This window comes from Macaca thibetana, chromosome 2 (genome assembly GCF_024542745.1).
Source record: "Macaca thibetana thibetana isolate TM-01 chromosome 2, ASM2454274v1, whole genome shotgun sequence".
Taxonomy (NCBI): Eukaryota; Metazoa; Chordata; class Mammalia; order Primates; family Cercopithecidae; genus Macaca; species Macaca thibetana.
This window is the reverse complement of record NC_065579.1, coordinates 161,961,261-161,977,300: the sequence shown is the minus strand read 5'-3', so window position 1 is coordinate 161,977,300 and position 16,040 is coordinate 161,961,261. Positions and strand designations below refer to the sequence as shown.

Here is a 16,040-nt window from a genome sequence, read left to right as displayed (position 1 = left end):
GCTGTGGAAAGCAATTTGGAGATTTCTCAAAGAAGTTAAAACAGAGCTACTATTATACCCAGCAATCCCATTACTGGGTATATATCCACAGGAAAATGTATCATTATACCAAAAGACACAGGTACTCATATGTTCATCATCATGCTATTCACAATAGCAAATACATGCAGTCAACCTAGGTCCCCATCGATGGTGGGCTGGATAAAGAAAACGTGGTTCATATACACCACAGAGTACAGCCGTAAAAAAGAATGAAATCACGTACTCTGCAGCAACATGGATAGAGTTGGAGGACATAATTCAAAGCAAATTAATGCAGGAGCAGAAAACCAAATACTGCATGTAAGTGGGAGCTAAACACTGAGTATACATGGGACATAAACATGGGAACAATAGACATGATGGACTACTAGAGGGGAGACAGAGGGAGGGGGGCATGTGTTAAAAAACTACCTGTTGGGCTTCTCCTCCCTATATTTTAGATATGTATGGTTGGTATATATGCAGGCTTATTACATGGGTGCAGTATACCCATGTAATATACATTTTTAAATGCATCAATTTTCTTGTTTTGTTCAGTTGGTGGATGTAGCTACTAATTAGACATTTTTAGAAAAAATATACATTTAATTATGTAGGCCAAAAAATTAATTCTATACAGAATGAGAATACAAAACACGTATATAATTTGAGGGGAATAGAAAAAAAGGCAAAAAAAGGGAAAAAACAAAACATGCTAAATATGAAGTATGAGATAAGAAAGAAGTTCAGTGAAATAAATAAGCATTAAAAATGAAGGAGTTATAGAGCTTCAAGACAGAAACTCATTGTTTAAAAACCCTGGTATGTACTAGTTCATATTTATGGTGAAAAAAATAAAAACTACAGTTGTCTCCGGGGGTATGAAATATTGGCTGGGAGGGGACATAAGGAAATTTCTGGAGTGAGAGTAGTGGTTCATATCTCAATATGAGATTCATTTACCCAGGTCTATGCATTTTTTCTACTCAATAAATGCACCTTTTATTGCATGCAATTTTATATTTAAAAACTCTAAAAAATGTTACATCTAGTTAATGTTGACAACATGAAAGTATTTAACTGGAAGAATATTTTTGATGGATAAATTGATATTTACAAATTACCTTGAAATATATCAGTAACATAAATTGATTGTTGGATGGATAGATATGTGATAATGCAAGTATAGTTTAAGGTTAATGACAACACATGCTGTAAGCAGCAATATTCAGATAGCCAAAAGGTAGAAACAATTCAAATGTTCATCTACTAATGAATGAATAAACAAAATATGGCAGATCCATGCAATAGAATATTATTCAGTCATTAAGAGGAAAGAAGACTGATATATGCTACAGCACAGATAAACCTTGAAAACATTATGTTAAGTGAAAGAAACTAGACTAAAAGGTCATATCTTGTATGATTTCATTTATATGAAATGTCCAGAATAGGCTAATCTGTAGAGACATAAAGTAGATTGTACTCAAAGCGAATTATTGGCTGAGGCTTTTAGAATCACCAAGAGATGTTTTTGATAGTATTGAGGTCTGGGATAGATAGATAACCCTCTTCTTTCCCTTTTAAGTTGGGCAGTTAAAATTAGACTCATAGCTCGACTGATAAAAATCAAAAGGGTCAGCTGGGCGCGGTGGCTTATGCCTAGTGGGAAGCCGAGGCGGGCAGATCACGAGGCCAGGAGATCGAGACCATCCTGGCTAACACGATGAAACCCCATCTCTACTAAAAATACAAAAAATTAGCCGGGCGTGGTGGCGGGCACCTGTAGTCCCAGCTACTCGGAAGGCTGAGGCGGCAGAATGGCCTGAACCAGGGAGGCAGAGCTCGCAGTGAGCCAAGATTGTGCCACTGCACTCTAGCCTGGGCGACAGAGCAAAACTCCATCTGAAAAAAAAAAAAAAAATCAAAAGGTTAATTTATTGCAATCAAAAGCTACATTGGAGCATGTAGCTTAAATACAGAGCCACAATGAGTTTTCTAATACTTTATGTAGAATTAAACTGAGATCCTCCTATATTGTCTCACAGACACATATGCACACAGAGAGAGAGAGAGAAAGAAGGGGACAAGGTCTGCTCCACCACCACCAGGAATAGGAGAGCAGACCAGAATGATCCTGTCACAGATCCAAAGTAAGAGCAAACCCAGAAGTTTGATTCCATGTCACAACTTCACTGGGCAGTTGTATCACTTCTCTTCCCCTTTGGTGAGAAAGGAGTAGAGAATTATAATTATTTTTCACGTAATATTCAATGTTAAATGGAGTGGAGTAAAAATTCACTTTCATTTTCAGGCACATTAATAATCAGAGATTATGTGTTTCTCCCATTAGATATCTGTCCAAAATGATTTCTTATAATCATGTATATGTGCATAGAATTTTGCAGCTTACAAGAGATTTTTCTCATAATTATCTCATTTGACCCTCACAGGGTCCTTCTGGGATGTAGCAAGCTGCAGGGCCTAAAACAGGAATCCTGGAAGTAACTATGAACCTTGTAATTCTAAAATCTACATAAAGATTTCCATGACACTACTGTTACAGGATATTTTTTTATTATAATAAATGTCTCATTTGCCATAACATTTCAGACCCATTTTACTTTATTTTAGGACACAATGGTCCATAAATAATGAGAGGTATCAAAAGGCAGAAAATGAGAAATAAGTGAAATTAGATAAGCATAAATAACTAAATGAATCGTTTCCATCCTCAACATTCTCCTTTTCTATTAGCATCATTTACCTTGTTCAAAACCTGAGGAGTCCTCCTTTATTTCTCCCTCTTCTTAGTCCCACATATCTAGCGGCCTAGTTCTAACAAGTATACCTTCATATCACTCATATATTACCTCCTTTTCAATACCCATCACTGCATCCCCTCTCCCCGCACAAAAGTCTGTTAACTGGTTTTCCTAACTCCAGTTCTGCAAGTTTCTTGTTCATCATCTATGCTACAGATACAATGACCTTTCAAAAATGTACATCTGATCACCACCCCTTCCCACCCCTGGTGGAAGATGTTGTCAGTGGGGCAAAACCACAGCTATTTTCAACTCTTTTTTCTTAATGCTACTTACTACAGAATGTAGTTGTGTTCCCACAACTCCCTTGCATGTGGTAATAACTATAGCACTCAATTTTGGGGCATGAGCTATAAGAAATTCTGTTAAGTGGCTTCTGAGAAAGTCCTACTTTTTAAATAAAAGAGTCCATGTGCTAAACCTTCCCAACACGAGCCAGTGCTAGTTCTGAAAGAGATAGCTAAGAGTATTATTCTCTCGCTCTGAAACGCTCTTATGGAAATAGCACGATTGCACTTCTCCCTGGGATTGTGACCCATTGACAAGCGCCCTTTCCTTCCACTATGATCTCTCATTGTTTCTAACTATTGCCTTTTAACACACACATTTCCGCCCTCCATAGCTAATTTTTTTTTTTCTCAGTAGATGTACCATTTACCCACATAGGTAGTAATAACAGAAGCTTTGCTATCTTTCTCTTTGGCCCCACAACCAAGAAGACTTCATAGTATTTGAAAGATAAAGAAAAATAGGTTTAGCCCTGCCCCTTGGAAACAGAATCACATTTATAGTTATCCAAATTTGGCTACATGGGGTAAAGTTATGATCTAGCCAAACATACCTGTAAAATTATATATTGTCAAGAGAAATGGCATATTGTGTCTTATTCATTTATATCACCTTTCTTGGGCACATGTAAATTTCAACCCAGGCCTGGTATCAATAGATAAGACAAAATGAAAAAATTTTGTGAAGTGAGAAATTTACAAAGTTGTGTAATTTCGTTTTCCCCCACCCCTCCTTCTCATCTCCAGATCTTTCAGAATAGTTCCAGTGAAGTCTTCACTTTATTTCCTCTAATATTCAGTCATTTGAATGAATAACTCTGGAAGTATTTTTTTAATGCCTGTTGAGAAACAAAGGATTCAAATCCCATTCCAATTTTTTAGTGAAATCACTGCTCTGAGCATGAAAGAGAATGTGGTGTAACCATATAACATTATTTTTCTTTCTTGAGATGGAGTTTCACTCTTGTTGCCCAGGGTAGAGATGTTCACTTCTATACACTGGTAGAAGAAAAGCATGTACCTTGATCAAAAGAAATATATTCAAGTGGGCAAAATTGATGGACACTTTGCTTTTCCAGAACCCTACAAAGTATTCTTGGAGGTTTCTTCTCTTACCAGACAAGCAAACTCATTGTAGTACCATCTCAATCCAGTTAAAGCCTATCTGTGGCCCCCGGGGAATACCAGTAATGAAAGAATGTAATCCACTTGCCAGCTTTGTACTTGCCTCTGTTCTCAAGCAACCTTACTGTTGGGGTCCGCGTGTTTCCTAAACAAAGGAATGAACACGCAAGACAACATAAGACAAGACAAACATGGCGTCCGCCTCGAATCGCACGCTCTGCTTTATTTTATACAGTCGTTTGTGGAATGTTACCAAGTCACAAGACACATTGTTGTTTTTCTGACCTTTCCCTGACTTCGTTTGCAAAAGCAGGACTTATGGGGAACGCCCTGCTTCGTTTGCAAGAGCAGGACTTATGGGGAACGCCCTGCTTCATTTGCAAGAGCAGGACTTATGGGGAACGCCCTGCTTCGTTTGCAAGAGCAGGACTTATGGGGAACGCCCTGCTTCATTTGCAAGAGCAGGACTTATTGGGAACACCCTGCTTCGTTTGCAAGAGCAGGACTTATCGGGAACACCCTGTTTGCGAGCACGAGCACGTAGTCCTCTACATTTCCCCTTTCCTTATTTACAAGTTTGAATTTCTTTTAAAACCATCATTACATGTTGGGCTCGCTGGGATTCGGTGTTTGCCCTTTGGCACCGTCTCCAGCAGACTGTGAAAATGACAAAGGCAAGAACAACAATCAATACATTACTAGAAACAGAGGTCAGCAAAGTTTTTACAGGACTCATAGGGTTCAAAGACATCAAACTTTGTGCAATACCAGTCATCAAATCTGCACAAGTCAGCAACGGTAACTGATTACAAAATGTTTCAGAAATGTTCTGTGTTAATTCTTGTATTTCTAGGGAAAGATTATTATGACCAATTAAAAGTCTCTTTATCTCAGTCCAATTATGTACAGTGCTGTTAAAAGGAACAGGAGTAATACAAAATTGGGTAGTGTTCCAATCACATTTCAACAAAACTCAGTATTCAACACTGTTAGCTGATATCCCAACCAAGAAACCACTTGTTCCAGATTATCTACTCGTTCAGTCAAATGAGCATCTATGTCTCGTTGCTGCTGCCGCAACAAATGTGATTGTTCATGCCATTGTTGCACAAATTCTGCATTTTGTATACTCTGGTGTAGAGCTAATCCAGCAACAGCGGCGGTGGAAGCAATTGCTACAAGTCCTATCACCGCGGTCACGACGATTCCAACCATCCTCCGACTGCGGTGGACAAGATCTTGCATAACCTTGTAAATTTAAGTAATCCCAGCAGATTAACTCCAAGTACGTGTTAAGTTTACAGGTAGCCAGGTTTCTTTTCTGGCTCTTAGTATATATAAATCGGAATGAGACTCATTCCAATTATTATTCCACCAAGTAGTGTTTATACAACTTAAGAATGTACAATTGTTTGTACAGTTAACTACCCCTGTATTATTATCCCATTTAAAAATTCCTGTCAACAACAAGTAAGGCTTTCTTACACATGCAATAACATATCTAGAACTATTTCGATGCAAAGATATATGGAAAGGGTTAGCAATATTAGTAAGATTTAAGGACATGTTTCCCACGAAAGTGAACATTGGTTTACCAGCAGCTAGCAACTTCCAAATATGACCTTGTATTTGTGAGGTATTAGCCAAATGTGGCATAGGGGGTGATAGACCACCATCATGCCAAATAATAGTTTCATTGCCATCTGCAGGGATGTTGTGATTACCTATATGCCAACGCAGGTTGACATGGTTGAATTTAGTCTGAAAATCATGTACACTCCAATCTGTAACAAGGTATTTACAACTCTTCCCTTTTACTTCTAACAACAATCGTGGCCCACTACTTCTACATCTAGTCCACTCTAGTTGAGAAACACCTCCAGACACATCAGGGATAGGGCATAAAGATAATGTACTTGGCAGAGTTTCATCAAGTACTGCAGTATGATTATACTTGAAACTTTGAGCCACAACAATCATAGTAAAGGCAGAGATATGACTATGGTTATAGCGAACAGCCCAAGCCTCATGAGAAAGATGCAGACAATGCGGACTACCCCCAAGACATATAGGTAACCCTTCAACCCCAAATTGATATGAACTATTTACTGTGCCAGTGTCTAATTCAGGATCCTGGTTTAAAAAAGGCGATGGCATCCAAGCAGTATCATTAGTAAATACTGGGACTTCTCTGTCTCCCCAGGCCACACCTTGATATAAGGGTGGAAAAGGAATATAAGCCCAGTATGTAAATTCTCCAGCTGTTATCTGACAATTTACTACGGCCAGTGAAACTAGGCCTCATAAAACTTAGAAACTAGGCCTCATATAGAAAAAATTAACACCAGGTGGCTCTGGATAGGGTCCCACCCTGCCTCGATAGGGTCCCACCCTCATGGGGTCCCACCCTGCCAATTCCGGGGGTCCCACCCTGCCTCGAAGTTCCCGGAATCAGCAACTCCAAGAAAAAAACCTCATAAGGTCCTGCTCTAACCAATTAGAACAAGACACCTTGCTCAGGCCCTAGCTAGACCCAATTACCACGCGCCTAAAGCTTTGTTTGAATTTCGCGCCTTAAGCTGTGTTTGAACTTGTGTTTGCCTATATAAACAACCTGTAACAAGCACTCGGGGTCCCAGGGCCAACTTAGAGCTTGGGACCCTAGCGCGCTAGTAATAAATAACTCTCTGCTGTGAATCTTGTGTCGGTGATCCTTCGCGGCGACCCCTGCCCAGGAGGGAATCGACAGTTCGGTTCCAACATTTGGTGCATTGGCCGGGAAGTGGGGTCGTCCGAGGACCCCCGACCCATCCGGCGGAGACCTATCTGGCCCGGGCCACAGACTGCTGACTGAACGGACCCACCAGGTACTTTCGTTTTGTTCTGTCTGTCTTGCCGGCTAACTCTGAACTCTGGAGAGTACTCCTTCTGAATTAAGTGGGGAAGGGGGACAGACGTGTCCCGCACCTTCCCACTTACGCCCTGGGGGATGCCCTGGCGGTAGTCTGGGAGAAGGCTGACGACTCAGTCAGCCTCCTCAAATCTGTAGGCAGGTCGCCCCTGCCATCTGAATATTTTGTGATCTTGTGGCGCCACTCTCTGGCCGCGCGGCTTCTCCTTACTTGTCTGGTCTTTGTTTTTGTTTCTTTTGTTTTGTCCTTGTTATACGTGGACGAAATGGGACAGACGTTGAGACTCCTTTGTCTCTAACCCTGACTCACTTCCCTGACGTCCGGGCTCGAGCCCACCACCTCTCTGTAGAAGTCCGTAAGGGACGATGGAAAACATTCTGCTCGTCCGAATGGCCAACCCTCCATGGGGAATGACCCTGGGACGGAACATTTAACCTCTCAATTATCTTGCAGGTTAAAGCAAAAGTGATGGATCCTGGGCCACTCGGACACCCGGACCAGGTGGCCTACATAATTATTTGGGAGGATCTGGTCCGGAATCCTCCCTCTTGGGTGAAACCCTTCCTCCATCCCCCTTCCCCATCCCAATCTACCCTCCTTGCCTTAGAAGCCCCAAAGAATCGGAATCCAGACCCGCCTAAGCCAGTCCTCCCAGATGAACCCCAGAGGGATCTCCTCCTTCTTGACCCCCTGCCTCCTCCACCTCAGAACCCCCTTCTGGGACCTCCACCTTACGCTTCACCCTTGCCCCCTGTCTTGTCCCCAGCTCTTTCCTCTACCGCCTCGGCACCTACCCTTTCTCCAACTTCTCCCTCGGCCCCTCCCTCCACCCCGTCTCCTTCTCCAGCCCCACCCAAGCTCACCCCTCGGACGCCGCCGCCGACACCTCCTCGTCTCCGCTTGTGGCGGACTGAGGACCCAGAGGGCCCTTCTACTTGGCAATCCTCCCTTTTTCCCCTCCGTACTGTCAATCGCACGGTCCAGTACTGGCCCTTCTCTGCCTCTGACCTCTACAACTGGAAAACCCATAACCCTTCCTTTTCCCAAGACCCCCAGGCCCTAACCTCGTTAATAGAATCCATTCTCCTCACTCACCAGCCCACTTGGGATGATTGCCAGCAACTTTTGCAGGTCCTCCTAACCACTGAAGAAAGGCAGCGAGTCCTCCTGGAGGCCCGGAAAAATGTGCCAGGACCAGGACCTCCCAACCCAACTTCCCAATGAAATAGATGAGGGATTTCCCCTCACCCGCCCAGACTGGGACTATGAAACGGCACCAGGAAGGGAGAGTCTCCGAATCTATCGCCAGGCTCTGTTGGCGGGTCTCAAAGGGGCAGGAAAGCGCCCCACAAATTTGGCCAAGGTAAGGACCATAACTCAGGAAAGGGATGAAAGCCCGGCAGCCTTCATGGAAAGGCTTCTGGAAGGATTCCGAATGTATACCCCATTCGATCCAGAGGCCCTAGAACATAAGGCTACCGTAGCTATGGCATTCATAGACCAAGCTGCATTAGATATAAAAGGAAAACTCCAAAGGCTAGATGGAATCCAAACCTATGGATTACAGGAATTGGTTAGGGAGGCAGAAAAAGTGTATAATAAGAGAGAAACCCCTGAGGAAAGGGAAGCCAGGTTAGCGAAGGAACAGATGGAGCGAGAGGATCGTAGGGACCGAGTGAGGGATAAGCATTTAACAAAAATCCTGGCGGCAGTTGTGAGAGAGAAAGGACCAGGGAGAGAGGGAGAGAAGCGGAGGCGGCCAAAAGTGGAAAAAGACCAGTGTGCCTACTGCAAAGAACAGGGACATTGGATTAAAGATTGCCCCAAGCGTCCTAAAGACCAAAAGAAACCTGCCGCTGTCCTTACCCTAGGTGAAGATAGCAAATAGGGGTGTCAAGGCTCTGGAGCCCCCCCCGAGCCCCGGCTAACTCTCTCTGTAGGGGGGCAACCCACCACCTTCTTGGTGGACACAGGCGCCCAACATTCAGTTTTGACAAAGGCAGATGGGCCCCTGTCTTCCCGCACATCCTGGGTCCAGGGGGCAACAGGGGGAAAATTGCACAAGTGGACTAACTACCGGACAGTTAATCTTGGACAAGGAATGGTGACACATTCCTTCTTGGTGGTACCTGAATGCCCCTACCCCCTCCTAGGGCGAGATCTTCTGACCAAGCTCGGAGCCCAAATCCATTTCTCTGAGACAGGGGCCCAGGTATTAAATCGGGACGGTCAGCCCATCCAAATCTTAACTGTGTCTCTGCAAGATGAGCATCGGCTTTTCGACGCTCCGGTTATCACTAGCCTCCCTGATATTTGGTTGCAAGATTTTCCCCAAGCTTGGGCGGAAACAGGAGGACTCGGGCTAGCTAAGTATCAAGCCCCAATCATAATTGATCTAAAGCCCACGGCGGTGCCCGTGTCTATCAAGCAATATCCCATGAGCCGAGAGGCTCATATAGGAATTCAGCAGCACATTAACAAATTTCTAGAACTCGGAGTGTTGCGACCTTGTCGCTCGCCCTGGAACACTCCTCTTCTGCCAGTAAAAAAGCCTGGTACTCAGGATTACAGGCCTGTCCAAGACTTGAGAGAAATCAACAAAAGAACCATGGACATCCATCCCACGGTCCCCAATCCTTACAACTTACTCAGCACCTTAAAACCAGGCTATGACTGGTATACAGTATTAGATTTAAAAGATGCTTTCTTCTGTTTACCTCTGGCCCCCCAAAGCCAAGAACTCTTTGCCTTTGAGTGGAAGGATCCTGAGAAAGGAATTTCGGGCCAATTGACCTGGACCCGGCTTCCTCAAGGATTCAAGAACTCTCCCACTCTCTTCGATGAGGCTCTTCATCGAGACCTGACCGACTTCCGGACCCAAAATCCAGAAGTGACTCTACTCCAGTATGTGGATGACCTCCTCTTGGCTGCTCCTACAAAGGAAATCTGTATACAAGGTACCAGGCATCTACTCCAGGCACTGGGTGAAAAAGGATACCGGGCATCTGCCAAGAAGGCACAGCTCTGTCAGACCAAGGTAACATATCTGGGGTATATCCTGAGTGAAGGGAAAAGGTGGCTCACCCCTGGGCGCATAGAGACAGTGGCTCGCCTTCCACCACCACGAAATCCCAGGGAGGTACGTGAATTCTTGGGAACTGCTGGGTTCTGTCGCTTGTGGATACCCGGTTTTGCTGAACTGGCCGCCCCCCTTTATGCACTCACCAAGGAGAGCACCCCTTTCACCTGGCAGACAGAGCATCAATTGGCTTTTGAGACACTAAAACAAGCACTCTTGTCTGCCCCGGCCCTTGGGTTACCGGACACCTCAAAGCCCTTTACCCTCTTCCTGGACGAGAGGCAAGGAATTGCCAAAGGGGTCTTGACCCAAAAATTAGGGCCTTGGAAAAGACCGGTAGCATACCTGTCTAAGAAGCTAGACCCTGTGGCGGCCGGCTGGCCCCCGTGTCTCCGTATCATGGCAGCCACCGCTATGCTGGTCAAGGACTCTGCTAAGTTAACCCTTGGGCAGCGAATGACTATTATTACCCCACATGCTCTAGAGGCCATAGTGCAGCAGCCCCCGGACCGGTGGATAACCAACGCACGCCTAACCCACTACCAGGCCCTCCTACTGGACACGGACCGTGTCCAGTTTGGCCCTCCGGTCACCCTAAACCCTGCTACGCTGCTGCCGGTACCGGAAGACCAACCAAGCCCACACGATTGTCGGCAAGTACTGGCTGAGACCCATGGAACACGGGAAGACCTTAAAGACCAAGAACTCCCAGACGCGGATCACACCTGGTACACAGACGGCAGCAGTTACCTTGACTCAGGTACCCAGAGGGCGGGAGCGGTGGTAGTAGATGGCCACAACACCATTTGGGCACAATCACTACCTCCTGGCACGTCTGCACAGAAGGCTGAGTTAATAGCACTAACCAAGGCCCTAGAGCTGTCGAAGGGAAAGAAAGCTAACATTTATACTGATAGCCGGTATGCCTTTGCAACGGCTCATACTCATGGAAGTATCTATGAAAGAAGAGGTCTCCTAACCTCAGAAGGAAAGGAAATCAAGAACAAAGCTGAAATAATTGCTTTATTGAAAGCCCTTTTTCTTCCTCAAGAAGTGGCTATAATTCACTGCCCCGGGCATCAGAAAGGACAGGATCCAGTCACAGTAGGAAACAGACAGGCTGACCAAGTAGCCAGGCAAGCCGCCATGGCGGAAGTACTGACCCTAGCCACAGAACCTGACGAAACCAGCCACATAACTATTGAACATACTTATACCCCAGAAGACCAGGAAGAAGCAAAGGCCATAGGGGCTATAGAAAACAAAGACACTAAAAACTGGGAAAAAGGAGGCAAAATAGTCCTTCCCCAAAAGGAGGCCCTGGCAATGATCCAGCAGATGCATGCCTGGACACACTTGAGTAATCGAAAGCTAAAATTACTGATTGAAAAAACTGACTTTCTAATCCCAAAGGCAAGTACCCTCGTAGAACAAGTGACATCTGCCTGTAAGGTCTGTCAGCAGGTAAACGCTGGGGCTACCCGAGTGCCAGAAGGGAAACGAACTCGTGGTAACCGCCCAGGAGTCTATTGGGAAATAGACTTCACTGAAGTAAAACCTCACTATGCTGGATATAAGTACTTACTGGTGTTTGTAGATACCTTTTCAGGATGGGTAGAAGCCTACCCCACCCGGCAAGAAACGGCACACATAGTAGCCAAGAAAATTTTGGAAGAAATCTTTCCTAGATTCGGACTTCCCAAGGTAATTGGGTCAGATAACGGGCCGGCCTTCGTTTCTCAGGTAAGTCAGGGGCTCGCCAGGATATTGGGGATTAATTGGAAATTACATTGTGCCTATAGACCCCAGAGCTCAGGACAGGTAGAAAGAATGAATAGAACAATAAAAGAGACCCTTACTAAATTGACCTTAGAGACTGGTTTAAAAGATTGGAGACGCCTCCTATCCTTAGCTCTGTTAAGGGCCCGGAATACACCTAACCGTTTTGGGCTCACTCCATATGAAATCCTCTACGGAGGACCTCCCCCTTTGTCAACCTTGCTTAATTCCTTCTCCCCCTCCGATCCTAAGACTGACCTACAGGCCCGGCTAAAAGGACTCCAAGCAGTACAGGCCCAAATCTGGGCCCCCTTGGCAGAACTGTACCAACCAGGACATCCACAGACCAGTCACCCCTTCCAGGTGGGAGACTCTGTCTACGTTAGACGGCATCGCACTCAAGGACTAGAGCCTCGGTGGAAAGGACCCTACATTGTTCTCCTGACCACACCCACAGCCATAAAGGTTGACGGAATCTCCACTTGGATCCATGCATCCCACGCCAAGGCTGCTCCAGGGACGCCCGGACCAACACCACCTGAGACATGGAGACTCCGACGCTCCGAGGACCCGCTCAAGATAAGACTCTCTCGTATCTAGCCCCTTGCTTGTTACTAGCCCTCCTTCCCTGCGTCGCTGGCAGTAATAACCCCCACCGGCCATATAACCTGACCTGGCAGGTAATTGATTTTAGTACTCATGAGGTCTTAGATAAAACCTCAAAAATTGCTCCTATGGGGACTTGGTTCCCTGACCTCTATTTCAACCTAGACAAAATAGCAAAGATAGATGACATGGAAGGGGGAGAATGGAGAAAACAGGCTAGAAGGGTGTCCGTAAGCCGGAACGGGTTCTATGCCTGTCCCGGATTCAGGACAGGAGAAATGAAAAAAACTTGTGGAGAAATAGATGCCCTGTTTTGCGCTAGTTGGTCCTGTATAACTACTAATGATGGAGAATGGAAATGTGCCACGAAACCCTGGTACATAACCATGTCCTTTGTCCAGCGCTGCACCAGAACCCGATATTCAAAAACTTGCAATCTGGTCCGCATCAAGTTTGAAGATGCAGCAAAATCTGATAACCGTTGGATATCCGGGTTAATATGGGGCCTATATTTATACCAAAAGCCACTCTATGGAATCCCTATCCAAATCAAATTAATAGTCAACCCTATCACAGCCCCTGTCGCAGTAGGACCAAACCAAGTTTTATCAGAAACAAGGAAGCCCCTGGTTCCTGCACCAAGAGAGCCCCAACCAAGAGCTCCTAAAAGCACTTCCCCGCCTCTAATCTCCACCTCCTCTAAATACACACCTTCAGCCCAAAACGTCACCGCGGGCCCCTTGACCTGGGAATAGGTGACAGGCTCCTAAATCTCATAAAGGGCTCCTACTTCGCTTTAAACCAGACAAAGCCAGAATTTACATCCTCTTGCTGGCTATGTCTGGCAACAGGCCCCCCTTACTATGAAGGCATTGCCTCCACTAATAATTTCACTAACTCCGCCAATCCTACTGGATGCGCATGGGAACAACGAAAACTAACCCTGGCTGAAGTTTCTGGGTCAGGAACCTGCATAGGCCAGGTGCCCCCTAGTCATCAGCATCTTTGTAATGTAACCTTGACAGTACCCAGCTCCAATCACTATGTGGTCCCCTCCGAGACGGACTGGTGGGCTTGCAACACTGGGCTCACCCCCTGTATATCCACAGCCGTTTTTAGCAGTGGCACCCACTATTGCGTGTTGGTACAAGTTGTTCCCCGAGTATACTATCACTCTGGAGACTCCTTTGATCTCCGGTATGAGCAAAAAACTCATACTAGACCAAAGAGAGAACCTATCTCCCTCACCCTCGCCGTAATGTTAGGAATTGGGGTAGCGGCTGGAGTTGGGACTGGGACAGCAGCCCTAGTGCATGGTAACCATCATCTGCAACAACTTAGAGTAGCCATAGATGAAGACCTTAGAGCCATAGAACAATCCATCACAAAACTTGAAGAGTCCTTGACTTCTCTGTCTGAAGTTGTATTACAAAACCGACGAGGACTAGAAATTGTCTTTCTGAAAGAGGGCGGGCTCTGTGCAGCCCTGAAAGAGCAATGTTGTTTTTATGCAGATCATTCAGGAGTAGTTAAAGATTCTATGGCAAAACTGAGAGAAAGATTAGACAAGAAAAAAAAAGAGAGAGAATCTCAGCAAAATTGGTTTGAAAATTGGTACAACCAATCCCCTTGGCTTAGCACCCTAATCTCCACCATCTTAGGACCCCTCATCCTGCTCACGCTCATCCTGACTTTCGGGCCATGCATACTCAACCGCTTACTCACCCTTATTAAAAATAGATTAAACATAGTACATGCTATGGTTCTGACCCAACAATACCAGACCCTCAGGACTGAAGAAGAGGCTCAAGATTGAGCCTCTGACACAAAAAGAGGAGGGAATGAAACTAGGCCTCATAAAACTTAGAAACTAGGCCTCATATAGAAAAAATTAACACCAGGTGGCTCTGGATAGGGTCCCACCCTGCCTCGATAGGGTCCCACCCTCATGGGGTCCCACCCTGCCAATTCCGGGGGTCCCACCCTGCCTCGAAGTTCCCGGAATCAGCAACTCCAAGAAAAAAACCTCATAAGGTCCTGCTCTAACCAATTAGAACAAGACACCTTGCTCAGGCCCTAGCTAGACCCAATTACCATGCGCCTAAAGCTTTGTTTGAATTTCGCGCCTTAAGCTGTGTTTGAACTTGTGTTTGCCTATATAAACAACCTGTAACAAGCACTCGGGGTCCCAGGGCCAACTTAGAGCTTGGGACCCTAGCGCGCTAGTAATAAATAACTCTCTGCTGTGAATCTCGTGTCGGTGATCCTTCGCGGCGACCCCTGCCCAGGAGGGAATCGACAGTTCGGTTCCAACACCAGCATAGCCAGGAATAAAGTCAGTGGGGTTTTGGGCTGCCCAGCTTGTTGAACAACCCCTTCAGCTTCTTAACTGTTTCAGTTGTCCCCATGTTGGGGGCTCCACACGTCAAGTTCTGAAGGTGAATGTTCTCTGAGCGCTCAGATTTGGCTCCTGGAATTCCTTCAGGAACTCTTTGGATCGGCTTCTCTTCGCCATGGCACTGTTTCAACCGTCGAGATGGAAACCAATCGTCTCCGGCACCTGTACGGACAAGAGCATAGCCTCGGCCCCATTGTAAAACGTTTCCTTTTAAATATTTCCCTTGTAATGAAGGATAATACACCCACAGATGACTGTTTTGTGGCTTTTCTAAAGGCTGTTGAAAATGTTTCACCGCTGCAGACTGCTGTAATTGGCGCCAATGGTTGAGAAAATTTAAAGTAAAAAGGGCTTTCAGAATTTGATGTTTTGGGGAATCTCGCCCATCTCCCCCTTTTTGCTTTAAAAGTTGTAATTTTAAGGTAGCATTGGCTCTTTCAATAATTGCTTGACCTTGACTGTTAAATGGAATACCAGTGGAATGATGAGTATGGTATAAAGAGAGGAAGGCAGCCAATTTGCGAGAGCAATAAGCAGGGGCATTATCAGTTTTTAATTCAGCAGGGACTCCCATAACTGCAAAGCAAGTAAGTAAATGAGTAATAACAGAGTCAGCCTTTTCAGAGGGTATGGCGTAGCCCACTGGAAATGTGACCACGTATCAATAGTATGATGAACATATTTTAAACGACCAAAGGAAGGAACATAAGTTACATCCATTTGCCAAATGTGATTTTGTTGAATGCCTCGAGGATTAATACCTGGACTTTAAAAAGGTGCAATAATAGGAGCACAAGATGGGCAGGCTCTGACAATAGCTCGGGCTTGACGGCGTGTTATAGAAAATCGCCGTTGTAATCCTAAACTATTAGTATGATGTAGTTGGTGCTCATCCTGAGCCCGTTGGACACTGCCAATAAGTAAAGAATCAATCTGACTATTGCCAAAAGATAAAGGTCCTGGCAAAGCTGAATGAGAACGAATATGAGTGATAAAAAGGGGGTCAGT

At 45.3% G+C, this 16,040-nt stretch overlaps 1 protein-coding gene across 1 annotated transcript; it reads left to right on the top strand.

Annotated features, from left to right (window-relative positions):
- The first annotated feature begins 11,553 nt into the window (after positions 1-11,553).
- Positions 11,554-13,359, top strand: LOC126947804 (uncharacterized). The gene is made up of 2 exons (XM_050778854.1): positions 11,554-11,992; positions 12,281-13,359. Exons 1-2 carry the CDS (start codon positions 11,576-11,578, stop codon positions 12,626-12,628), a joined length of 765 nt encoding a protein of 254 aa, XP_050634811.1. The 5' UTR covers positions 11,554-11,575; the 3' UTR covers positions 12,629-13,359.
- Positions 13,360-16,040: the final 2,681 nt, after the last annotated feature.